At 36.0% G+C, this 13,525-nt stretch overlaps 1 protein-coding gene across 1 annotated transcript; it reads left to right on the forward strand.

The window, feature by feature from the left end:
* Positions 1–183: 183 nt before the first annotated feature.
* Positions 184–9,827, forward strand: LOC147861582 (uncharacterized). The gene is made up of 11 exons (XM_087322148.1): positions 184–1,115; positions 1,677–1,710; positions 2,331–2,413; positions 6,902–6,961; positions 7,194–7,301; positions 7,391–7,471; positions 7,553–7,627; positions 7,727–8,597; positions 8,905–8,987; positions 9,291–9,321; positions 9,438–9,827. Exons 1-11 carry the CDS (start codon positions 852–854, stop codon positions 9,560–9,562), a joined length of 1,815 nt encoding a protein of 604 aa, XP_087178274.1. The 5' UTR covers positions 184–851; the 3' UTR covers positions 9,563–9,827.
* Positions 9,828–13,525: the final 3,698 nt, after the last annotated feature.

Consider the following 13,525-nt stretch of genomic DNA (forward strand, 5'->3'; position numbering starts at 1 on the left):
ATGTACATACATACACACATATATACATACATACATATGCATACATACACACACATACATACTTAACATACATACATACATACGTAACATACATAGATACATACGTAACATACATACATACATACATACGTACGTACATGCATACATACATACGCATACATATACGGATAGATATACACACAGATAGAGCGCCTCACTCAACTCTGTTCATCGAAGCAACGGTCTCTCTCTCTCTCTCTCTCTCTCTTCAATTGTGTCCTGTGAGAGAGAAGTACAAACGCTCCTATGCGTTTTCCCCCAAAAAACCCTAGCATTTCTCTGCACCTACCTCCCTTACCCTAACCCTAACCCTAACCCTAACCCTAGCCCTTCTTTCACTCCTTCTGTTCCCCCCAGGAAAGCCTCCCTAGTAATAGGAGCTGAGTTCAAACTAACTAAACCTTAGCAGAGACCCCCCTTAGAGAAATTACCACATTTCAATTCACTCTAGCAGAGACCTTCGAAAAAACCCAGAGTCTTAATTAATCCGATCAGAGAGACCTCTAGACTAAATTACTGTGTCCAATTAACCCTAGGAAAAATAACAGAGCTCATTCAATTAAGCATAGCGCGAATCTTAAAAAACCACTGTTTTTGAATTCTAGCCAAAAATCCGAGACAAAACCGGGTTCAATTGAGCCTCAGAAACCCTGGAAGAAAACCACAGCGTAAAACCTAGCCAAAACCATATAGTTTCTTTTTAGAAAAACCACCCTAAACTCTAGAGACCCTCCTTTCCATCGCTAACCCCAAATTATATATCTTAGTTTCTCTAGCGATCTGGGAGCTTTATTCACTATCTCTCTCTGGCTATGGAGAATGGAGAGAACAGTCCTGCTGTGCTAACAGAAGAAAAAGCAATAGAAACAGAGGAAGCAGACTCAGAAGCTCAAGTTGAGGTCAAAGAGGAAACACCAACTAAGGTTTCTTTGAAAAAGAGGAGGAAGAAGAATAATGATAGTATTAAAGAACCCGTCACTCCGAGTAGTGAAAGGCCATCTCGTGAAAGAAAATCCATTGAACGCTTTTCGAATACGATTGAGAAGGAAAAAATCAAAGAACTCAAAATTGAAAAGGTATGTGTCTGTCCTTATTTTTGTGGAGTATTAATATATTCATGCCATGATTTTGAAGTCAAGAAGTGAAATTAAGGATGAAAATGTTTTTCAAATTTAATATATTTGTGCTATGGGTTTTGGAATTTATACATGAACGTACGAGTAAAAATTCCTTTAGAGTTTAACCCGTGCAATTCATGATTTTAGAGTCCAAACATGAACTGGAGGATGAATTTGGCTTAATTCGTTTGTTGGATTCATGTGTTTTTGGATCCTAACGTATTAAATTTCATGCCATCAACTTTGCAGAATTTAATGATACATTCATGCTATGATTTTAGAGTTAATACATTAAATTAAGGATGAAATGATTTTGGAGTTTCATTCGTGCATGCTGTGATTTTGGAGCAATTCACAAAGTCAAGGATATCATTTGTTTCATTCAATGATGAATTCTGTGTAGATTCTCAGATGTTTTTGGGTCTGAAAAATATGAATTTAATATGAAAAAAACTCATGGTCATTTGAGTGGTGCATACATGGAGGGGGTCACTAAATAAGCTTATATTTTGGTTTCAGGGTAATGGATATTGTCTTAAAGATATTCCCAATGGTGAGTGAACTCTATAAGTCTCTCTAATTTACAACTTCTTTGTATCATGGCATAATTGGAGACATGTTTTAGTGAATGTTTTATTCCCTCAATGCGGATTCTCTTTGTATATGCATGTATAACTGCATAAATAGCTCCGATTGATTGATATAAGTAATTTGTGGGGCAAAAGAAATCCCAGAATTAACTCGTCTTCTCTGTAAAGTGTAATGTGTGTCATCTTGTGGTATACTATATGTGTACTTGTACTATTAAGACATTGAGATTTTAGTAGCAATCCTTATTAGAAGTATCATTGCTTAGTGAAAGGGCAAAATAAGAAAATTAAATCCTAAAATGATATGATAAAAGGTGTAATATATGGCTTCGTCTATGGAACATGCATGCCAAATAATATTTACGAAATATTTTATTTATTGTATCAAGATAATTCCAGGTAAATAAGAGGCACCATCTTTAGTGGGATTGTATGTTTTGGGTTTCTTAGGTGTGCTTTATTTTTTGTGGAATTACGTTGTGTTACATTGCACCTGAAGCTTTGATTGCATCTACTTTCAAGTTTCTTTGAGTTAACACATCACGTGACCTTGGCTTATCTATTTACTAAACTTGAGTTACAGTTGTATTTAAACTCTCCAAGCGGAAAAGGAATGATGAATCGATGCAACTTTTGCACAAGTTGATTTATGGAAAGCGTGTAAAGGTGAATATCTTTGAGCAACTATTTTATGATGATTACTTGATAATGCTAAACATTAGATATGATGGGAGTCATATATGCTTCTTTACATGTAAACATATCATTATTATTACTATCATTGTTAGTAGATATGTTGTACAACTATAGTTTGTGCTTGTTTTGTACTAAAATGTTAAACTCAAAGAAAACTTTGAACAGGAATTCGGTTTTAGATACAGCTATAAATCTTCGCTATAATACTGTCTCTTTAGAAGAGAAAAATGATAATCATCACGATTTTCAATTTATAAAGATTTTCTTCTTTTTGAAGGCAATATCGCACTTAGAAGCATCAAAGGAAAAATTTCTATCTTCATCTGAGTATTGGATACTTCCTATAAAACAATTGAAATTGTTTTTCTCTTATTTGATATTTCTTCTCTCTATCTTCTCTAGTGTATTGCAGTCTACATTATTGAAACCTAGTGTCTATGAATAGAAAGAGCTAATCAATAGATATCTCAATCACTAGCACTTCTAGATGTAAATCCTATTGTACATACTTTTCACGTCTTTTTATCAATGCAGTAATGAAGTTTTATATCTATCTGCTATTTCTATTTGTCATCTATTATTTTCCTTATAATTTGCCTCAGAATCTCTTGTCAGTCACATTTGATCATTTGTTTTTTGTATTTTCTAACGCCAACAGTTCCTGGTCTTACAAAGACATATCCTGGAATTAATAATCAGGGTTTGTTTCCATACTTCATACGACTGCAAAGTTCACAATGGAATTGTACAGATGTGGTTGACATGTTTCAAGCTAGGCGCAATGTCTCCTTTTTCAAAAGCTTTAAAGTTGACCTCATAAATTGAAAAAAATGAATAAGCTTGGCCAACTATTTCCACACATTTCCACCCTGGTCTTTTTTGCTGCAGCACTAAATTTTCCTATTCGTCTTCCTGATTCTAATTTCAAGGTCTACAACACTCCTCTTTCTCCTATCTAATTCAGCGAAGTTAAGAAACATTCTATGACTCTTGGATGTTCTAGGAGGATTTTGGTCATTTTAAAAATCTATGTCTACTTTCTAAATACTAAGTTTTTGTTTTGTTAATCTAGTCTATAGAAGCTTAATGTTTGGGATATGTTTGGGCATTCGAGTGGTAGATGTTCCAGCTACATTCCCCTAGGTTCGAGAATCAGTTTGTCTCTTCATTCTTGATGTCAGTTTGTCTCTCATTGTGAAACAGTTTCACATTTGTCACTTCAAAGTGTCAGATTTGGTTTTGTCTGAAAAATGTGATATGTTCCACCTTATTGCTTAAGGCTAGTACAAGCTCTTCAGCATTAACCTTTAGGCTTTTTAATCCATGTTCAACCTCACTCCTTGCTCTAACATTTGAAATTCATGCTTCTAATATTGTTCTAAGCTAAATAAACATATATTAGAATTTAACTGTTTAAAAGACTTTTTTTTATTGTTTGACTGTGCTTGTTCAGAAGAGAACAGGCGAAATTGTTGGTATGAACTTGCTATGACTTTGATCTGCCTCTTCATTTTGACCTACCTGTCCATGAATCCATAGTACCTATAGTTTACGATTTTAGCATTTTCTTTCGAGGCTTCCTCATCTCACAACACACAACCCAGGGTTTTTTGCATGTATCCAAATTCAATTTGTCTTCTTGGGAAACCGCTGTAGCCACATCTGTAGCTGCGGCAGCTTAAATCTTCTTAAGTTTCTTTGATGACTTGTTGAAAGGAGATTCATTTGTCATCTGCAAATACAAAGTGCTTTTCAAACTCATACTTGTTTGAGAAACTATAATCTCACAAGTAGAAACCTTAAACTTCACTATTTTGATGTTGTTATAGGCTTCTTACCTAATGTTTAATTTGTCGGGTAGCTGTATATAATTGTTTGGAATAACAACAGAAGCAAGAAATGAGACAGAAGACATAAATGACCTCGCAATAACCAGGGAGAGAAAAAAAAAAGGCTATATTAGCAGCATGTCTGAGGTTGAGAAGCCTAGACAGGGGTTGTAGGAAACCTTGAAAAATAAGGATTTGATTGGTCTTTCATTGTCCAATTGGCATACTAAAGAGATAGAGTATATGGTGGAAATTAGATGAAAGCTGCTTAAGAACATGACTAGACTATGGGCCTTTAATGTAGGCCCCAATTGAGAGTAGTTGGCTGGCTATAAGACTCCTTAAATGGGGTGAATAAGATAGGTATACAATCCCACCTAACTCCCAAAATTGAGGAAAAGTAATTGAGTCTGGTATCCAAACCTAGCTCCACAATCAACTGAATATATAAGCAGTTAATATGGCAGGGAATATCCTTATTAGCTTGCTATTGTAGCACTTTAGCTCATTGGGTGTCAATTCTTGTAACAACTGCCCCAGTAAAAACGCAGACATTGTGCTCAGATATACTATATAGGATAAACCACTGTGGTGGTGAATATCCTCAGGAAATGATACCAATTTTAAATTAAAGAACAGGGGCTCCCAATCTATCTGGAAAAACTGCCTTTTTTCTGAATTCCAATGCCCAGAAGAACATGAAGATACACCTAGTCACCCTTCATAGGTGCAAGGCAAAATGGACAAAGTCTCTAACCAATATTAAAATCAAATAACAGGTGCTCCCAATCTATCAGGAAAAACTGCCGTCTTTTCTGAATTGCCCATGCCCCAGAAATGGAAGATGCATCCAGTCATCCTTCATAGGTGCAAGCCAAAATGGACAAAGTCTGTAATGTAGTCTGGTAACTGCTGTTCACCCAATGACATTAGCACGCAATTATTGCGGCATCAATAAAGGGGATTTTCAGATTTTCTACCACAGATAACATGTATTTATGCATATATTATATTTGTTGTATTTATGGAAAATTAAAATTTCAAAGCCACCTGTTTGTATATAATTTGTGTTGAGTCTTCATTACATTTCCTTGGGGAAGAAATCATCATTGTCCATCAGCTTGTCCAAATGAACAAGACTTTGCACCCTAGTGCAAACTTAGGCCAACCATAATAATAAACAGAGAATCTTGGTTGGATATTCAATGCCATAAGATCAGACAAAAGAATTGTCATGCTGCAGCTTGGAATCTGTCTCCATGTACAAAAATATCAAATAAATAAAGAAATATCACAGGGGTACCAAGGTTTGGAGTCAATTAGTTCCTGGAACTGTGTATGTTAAGGGTGAAAACTCTATTTCTGTTCTATGTTGGGGACTTATTGAAGATTGGTGTCTGATTTAAAATTAGCATAATCTCTTGAGGATGCTGCCACTTAGAGATTCCCGTTTTAGAAGACTTTGGCAGTGTTAGGACTCCATGTACAGAAATTTGAAATAAATTAAGAAATATCATTGGGGTACTGAACTGTGGAGCCAATTATTTGCTGGAATATGGTGTAGATTAAGGCTGAAAATTATGTTTCTGTTCTATGTTGGTAGATGTAAACTTAAAAATTAGCACAGGTTGTCGAGGATGTGCCCTATTAGACATGATTATTTTATAAGATTTTAATAGTGTTTGTGTTATATGCTTGTAAATCTAACTGAACTCAAATACCTCTCTGAGTTTCTAAAAATGCCATAAATGAAGAAAGATAAGAAATGAGAGTCAAGAATGCTAGATGAATTGCTGGTTAGTGTCCCCAAATGGTACAAGCACATTGTGGTCTGCTTCACATGTATTAGACAACCATTGTAGGGATGCACATGGCATCCTATAGTCATGCATATGTTTATGACCATTTTGGTGTTATGCATTTTGGAACCCTTGCATGGTCAAGTTAGTTACCTCAACAGCATATTACTGCCTGTCACACTATGGAAGCTGGACATGCTCGGAGTACTCTTATTTGGCTGGTGTTCAAGCTACTGAATTCCATTCACAGCTTTTGTACGATGCTGTTTTATGTGGATTACATTCTATGTTTAAAAATAGCAATATGGCATCTAAAAAACGAACAAAAGAAAGGAAATTTCGAAAGACGACTGATATTGAATTATCTATTTATTTTGTTTTGTTTCTTGTATCTATCAAGGCACTAATGCACATTTTCTCATTATTATTCTAATCGACTGATCTATGATTGTCTATATCAGAAGCACATTTGATGTATATCCTGTATACATCCATTACACTATCATTAAAAAATTAATGTGTAATGGTGTAAACTACTTATACTCTTTTGACTTTCAGTGATTTGAAGAGGAAAAAAACTCTACGTTACTGTAGAGTCTTTGAGATAATTAAAAAACAAAATAAATAATCCCTTCTGACAACATTTGAGGAATTTGGGTAACCTCAGTCTGTATATCTCATTGCCACTACGTATATTTCAGGAGTCAAGCAAATTCATATTATTCACATGTTTCTGTCTCGGTTTTAAGAGTTACTTGCTTATTATAGATCAACAAAGTTGATAATATTATCAATTGACTAGCATTATTAATATTTTCTACTTTTTGTAGCCAACTCTTGTGAAAGCGAACTTGCTTGAGTTTTCAGGTTGTGTCTGGGGTGCCAATGAGGTATGAAATCTCCGAAAGATATTTATAGTAGGACTATTTAAAGACATTTATACTAGGAATATTTTCATGTAAATAGATGCACTTTCTCTCTCTCCCTCTCTCTATATCTCTCACTGCTGGAATGGTTGGAACCCTCTAAGGGAAGAGAGAGTGATAATGAGAATTTGAACACATCCTTGTTTCTGCATATGAGTTTTTATGAGGTTTTGATGGATTTCATCTGGTTTTTCAGGAAAAAGAGAAAGCTCGAATGAAAGAAAAGCTTGAGAGGTGTGTTAAAGACAGTCTTTTGCAAGTTGGTGAAATCTTGGACTTAAATTTACCAAAAACAAGTAAGAAGGTGAGAGGTGTATTCTTGTCTGGTGAGCACTGCAGTTTATTTATGTTCTAAATATTTTGACGATCATATCATTGTCTTTTCGATTTCAGGAAGATGTAGTGTTAAAAATGCTAGACTTTCTCGATTCTCCTCATTCGACAACTGATAAGCTTCTTGAAGAGAGAGAACAGGTGTGTTCTTTTGATTTCTAAAGTTGACATTTTTATTTTAAGAGTATATGTCTCTAACTTTTATTCCCTATTTGTGAGAAGTTGAAAGACAAAAGGCGTAAGAAGACACCTATCAAAGGAACAAAAAGAAAATCATCTGGAGGAACACCTCGCAAGGTACGTATTTGCTGTACCTAATCTTTGGATTGGAGTTCATAATAATAATGTATATCATATTGAAGATCTTGCTGATGATATACAATTTTTCTTTATCAGAGACAAAAAGTTGAATCCATAGATCAACCTGATGAGGATGAAGATGAAGAGGAAGAGGAGAATGACGATGACGAGGAAGGGGTTGAGGAACCTGAAGAAGAGGAGGCAAAGTTGGAGAAGAAAAAAGCTTCAAAAAGAAAATCAGTGAACGGCCCCAAAAAGGCTGTTCAGAAGAGATCTGCAAGAAAGAGTTCAAGATCGGAAGATACTGAAAGTCAAGAAGACCTAGAAGTAGAGGAGGAGGAAGAGGAGAAAGAGGACGAGGAAGAGGAAGAGGAAGAGGAAGAGGAAGAGGAAAAGGGTGAAGTAGAGGAAGAGGAAGAGGAAGAGGATGAGGAAGAGAAAGACGAAGAGCAAGAGGAAGAGCAAGAAGCAAAGGAAAAGGAGGTTGGGTATTCAAGAAGCAAGAGGTCAGCCCAAAAGCCTGCAACAAATGATGCTGAGCTAGAAGACAAATCTGATAAAGAAGAGACAGAGGGGCCAGAGGAAGAGGAAGAAGAAGCTGAAGGGGAGGATAATGATGTGGCTGAAGAGGATTCCGAAGAAAAATCACTGAAGAGAAAACAGATATCCAAGTCTGCAAGCAAAGCAAGTGATGGAAAATCTAAAACCCCTAGAAAAGGCAGAAGTAAGCCCCTTCAAAAGAAGTCAGTCTATGATCCTGATGAAGACTTGGAAGACGAAGTAGAAAGTAAAAGCGCAAAACCCAAATCTTTAATGAAAGTATCTAAAAAGCAAGACTTGAAAAAAGAGGGTTCCTTCACAAATAAAGACAAGAAAAAATCAGCGAAATTGTCTAAGAAAACAAGCGGAGAGGAAACTGAAAAAGAGAATAAAAGAATAAAAGAGGGGTCATCGAAGAAGGCAAAAGGTTTGGGGTTCTTTGCATAAAATCAAATTAAACATATAGTTATCAACTTATGGATAATGAATTTACCCAAACATTCATTTCCAAGCACAAACTTTTGTCATGACCTCCTATCAACAGTCGTAGGTTTCACAATCTTTTGCTTGTGCACTGAACTCATAGGCTTTCAATTATGAGATAACCTTCTTTTGTTTTTGTTTGCTGATCTGCACTGCAATTTTTTGTGTTTGGAACTATCTTTGAGCATCGACTTGCATCCTTCTTCTGTGTCCACATAACGAAGATGTACTACTGAATTGATTATGTGCAGAGGAGACTAAACCAGCCATACCTTCAGATGATGATCTACGTTCAGCCATATGTGACCTTCTTCGTGATGCTGATTTTGGCACGGTACTAAATTGTTTGCAAAATATATATGGAACACAGCATAACATCCTTAAATTGTAGGATACTTAAAAGATTACCTCTGAGTACCAAAAACCACCAGAATACTTCTGAAGCACTTTGTCTTACTGAGGTGTTTGGAGTTAATTTTGTGAAAGACCTTGGGGGTATGCTGGTATTTTTTGGCATTTTGATCAGTATTCTTATCATTTTATTTTTCATATATTGTATTGTTGTATTTCAGATATCCTACAATAATTTATAACTAATCATATTGGATTTATCTTTTGCCTCTCTTTTATCATGCAGGTCACTTTTACAGACGTCGTGAAGCAACTAGGTATAATGCTAAATGGCAATTACTGTGATGTGTGTCTTGAGTTGTTTTAAGTGACGCTTCTGACTTCTTTGATGATATTATAACTTTTTTGGTGTATGTGATGATTTTTCAAACAGGAGCCAAATTCAATGTTGATCTATCTCAGAACAAAGCTCATGTCAAGATCCTTATACAAGAAGAGATTAGCAAACTTGTTGACGAAGATGATGAAGTTGAGGGCGAAGAGGAAATGGATGGTTGATGGATTTAGGTTTAGAAGTATATTCTTAGCTCAAAAGCTAAGGAGATCATGTAGCAACAAACTAACATTAGACTAATGAGGCGATCAGCGTGAGTTTAATGGGCCACTTGATCATGCATAGATAGGATTATAATACTCTCGACATTTGAAATGTCAAGAATCAGTTGCGATGATTATATGGAACCATTTCTTGTACAACTTTGTTCAGTTCTTGTACAACTTTGTTGTGTTCAAGGGAATTGAGAGTGCACCTTGTTGGGGTGAATCACATTGAAATGTCTTAACGAGTAAATTTAGCTCTTGTTTTGAGTTATTCATGGTGATCACAATGGGTTTCTTGCTGTATATTTCCTCTGCAAATGAAATCAACTGTTATGACCATTGCACCGATTTCAATACACATTGTCATATATAGCTTTCAGTTATTGATGATTGTGGTATTATATATTAATGAGTTTGGGAGCTTAATAACTTTGCATACAACTATAATAGAAATAGTACGCTTATTAAAATAGCCTGGATCTCTGTTACCAAGCTTTATGATGTGTTCCCAATTATATTTGGATTTCTTGTGGCCTCTATTTGTAGTGTATCCATCATTGATCTCTATTAACAATATTTGTAATGTGATCACAATAAGATTTGGATGGCTTACGACCTCTATTTGTAATGGATCCATCATTTATCTTTGGAAAGGATAAATGATGAGAGAGAGAGATTCGAAATCATATACTTGTGGATGCTTGTATGGTGGGGTCTTACTGGCATCACCACAAGTGGAATAAGAGTAATATGCTAAACAACTAGAATAGTCTCTTTTAGTGGTATGCAAAAATAATAAGAGATCTTATTTGACATAATTTGCTACATCAACGAAGATTCAAACTCAAATCTATAAGTAGAGAACTTTGTAACCTGATCCTTAACATATTTGAATGCCTTAATGACCTCTATTTGTGTTGTATTCATTGATTGTAGCTCTCCAAAGGATCCATGAACAAACGATAGAGAAGACAAGACAAAGCTAATGATTTTGGCAAGACAACATGATTTAGGATAAAAATATGCATGATGATGAAAATAACTAAATTGCATATTATTTTCCTCTATAGGCATTAAGATTTGATGTGGTATTTGGAAATTCCTCTTGATTAGTAGCTACTAACTTGCTCTTATTTAGATATGTTCAAAGCAAGTAGTCTCATAAACTCTAAATCTCATAAACAAACATTCCTTAGAGGCTTTCCGATAGGGCTAAATTAAACTCTAAGATGACTTGAGTATCTATTTAACCATTTCATAGGAATCTCTTTTTGAAAACCTATACAGGCATGTGCAAGGCAATGCTATATAGAGATTGTTATTCGTGTTTTGGTGTCTCGACAACACTTTTGGCAATTGTGATGATATTTCCACATATTGGATTGGTAAAGTAAATGGCAACATGTATTAAGTAAATAAATGATCCTTGGTTACAATATTATCCTCTTATCACATCCAAATTCTAGATATCTCATGTTTATGCTCCATCATGCTTTGCTTCAATCTTGTGCAAAAGCTTTTATTGCAAAGGAAGAAAACACATGTTTTGACATGATAGAAGACCTTAGACAACGTTGTAGATGAGGATCATTCAACAATCTTGGAAATTGGCACAAGTAACTTTGCACATGTACTTGATTCCTACTGTAAGAATGTCTCTGATTTCCATGAAAATGTAATAGATTGTCACATAAAGTGAATTGAAGAAAGTGTGTGAGTACCAAATGATCAAAGGTGAAAGATCAAACAAGTGAACAACCTAAGGGAATTGATGGAAGGACTTTGATCCTTGCTAGAAACAACAAAAAAGATGCAATAAGAAACCATTGTGATAGGTTGTGGCAAGAAAATGGAATTAGATTGCACAAAAGATACATTGGAAATGTTGAGAACTCCTAGTAGATGGCTAATTGTTCCCATACATGCGATTCTCGGATCAAGAGGATTTGAATGAGCATGCCATGATTTCTTTGAGTATCTGGGAATCTAATCATAAGTTTCAAATACTTAATACAAGGGAGTTCACACTTCAAAGAATCAATGTTCTTGTTATTTAAACTAGCAAGCAATGTGTTTGATATAGGATATTTGCCATAATCTCAATAATGTGGAAGCGTTAATATATCAAATATGTTAGGAGCTGACTAACTTAGGCACACTTTCCTAGGTAGAAACTATAAATGATCAAGATAACAAGAGAGATTTTGCAACGTTGGGATTGTCACCCATGGGGTCCAACTTCAAAGTATGTAATGGTTGTAACTCACCAAGTCATGCCATGTGTTAGGACTTAACAAACTTGGACTATATTGGGGAAATATGTTATGGTTTTATATCTGTTATAAGGAGTAATTTTGTGGCTTTGAAGTTATGCTAAAAGATCAATATTGGTAATTTAAATACTTACTTCTGTATTGTTTGTTATTTATTTTTTTCACATATATTCTTTCTATTGTGAAAAAACCAGCCTAGTTAGCTTCTTACTTCTTACTCAATTTATAGTTGATATAAAGGTACCCATTTGGGTTGGCTTAGCTAAAAAGGGTATGCTAAAAGGGTGGGTCGGCTTAGGTACATGCATCCTAAAAAGGGTGTGCTAAAAGGGTGGCACAAAGGAATACATGCACACCACATTTCCCCCCTAAGAGAAACAAGAGTCTGAGGAGCAGGAACAAGAACAGGAGCAGTGGCTTGTCATAGGAATAGGAACACGAACAAGAGCAATGGCTTGTTGAAGGAGGGGGGCATCTGTTGGAGATAGAGCTCCCAAGTGGCACGATTCATGTTGACAAGTTTTGAGTAGACATCAATGGACGATTCTGGTGGGAGGCGAGGGTCACACCCATAGAGTGCTCGAAAAGGGTTGATCAGTGTCGACGCCTGTAAGGATGTATTCTAGGCGTGAGTGACGAAATGCAAGATTTGATCCTAGGTTTTGTTGCATGGATCGATGTAAGCGGCAATCTCCTTCTTGAGGGTCTTATTGAGGCGTCCAATGAGGTCATTTGTCTGAGGATGGTATGGGGACTTAAGCACCTGTTGGACACCTAGTTGAGTTGCAACGATGTTGAGGACATCCCTGTGGAACTGACGGCCCTGATCAGATACTAGTTAGATGGGGCTAGTGACGGAAAACGGACTAGCAATTGGCAGATAGAGATCAATCCCTCCTGTGGACTGAGGGCCACTTGGACTTGGTTGAGGTGGGGGACAGGAGGACTATAGGCGGATAGAGATCAATCGCTCATGTGGTCTGAGGGCCACTTGGACTTACCTGAGGTGGGGGACAAGAGGGCTATCGTGTAGGAGTGGGATTGAGGAAACTCGTCGTACAAGAAGTTAGTGGGCAACCTAAGGTGCGGGGGAAGAGGTGGATGCTTGGACGGGGGGCATTGGTACCCCGCGTCTCCACCAATATGTGAAATGCACATAAGAGATCAAAACCAACCTAGTTAGCTTCTTACTTCTTACTCAATTTATAGTTGATATAAAGGTACCCATTTGGGTTGGCTTAGCTAAAAAGGGTGGGTCGGCTTAGGTACATGCATCCTAAAATGGGTGTGCTAAAAGGGTGGCACAAAGGAACACATGCACACCATACTATCTATATCTCATTACACTATCCAAATATTTTTTTTGTCATTGGTATCTCATTACATTCTAAAACTATTCTTTATGTTATATGTATCTCTTCAGTGTGAGAAAATTAAATTTTCGCTAATGGAGAATATTATCTTCGAATCTCAATGCTACTTATTAGGTTAGAGTTCCATCGTGTTAGATGGTTTGTAATGTTGATAAGTACCTTAGATAGTATGACACAACAATCATAAATCATCCCTATAACACCAATATGGACAAGTTTATGTTCAATTGATTTCTCAATGATATCGTCAAAAAACTCAAAACACCATGATAAAT

The sequence above is a fragment of the Azolla caroliniana genome, unplaced genomic scaffold (genome assembly GCF_043228905.1).
Source record: "Azolla caroliniana isolate FFs.n. ecotype wild unplaced genomic scaffold, voAzoCaro1.0.p SCAF_7, whole genome shotgun sequence".
NCBI classification, from domain to species: Eukaryota; Viridiplantae; Streptophyta; class Polypodiopsida; order Salviniales; family Salviniaceae; genus Azolla; species Azolla caroliniana.

Coding starts and splice junctions, on each gene's coding strand:
- LOC147861582 (XM_087322148.1), top strand. CDS start 852: ATGGAGAATGGAGAGAACAGTCCTGCTGTGCTAACAGAAGAAAAAGCA. Junction 1,711..2,330: donor TCTTAAAGATATTCCCAATG/GTGAGTGAACTC, acceptor CTTGAGTTACAG/TTGTATTTAAACTCTCCAAG. Junction 6,962..7,193: donor GTGTCTGGGGTGCCAATGAG/GTATGAAATCTC, acceptor CTGGTTTTTCAG/GAAAAAGAGAAAGCTCGAAT.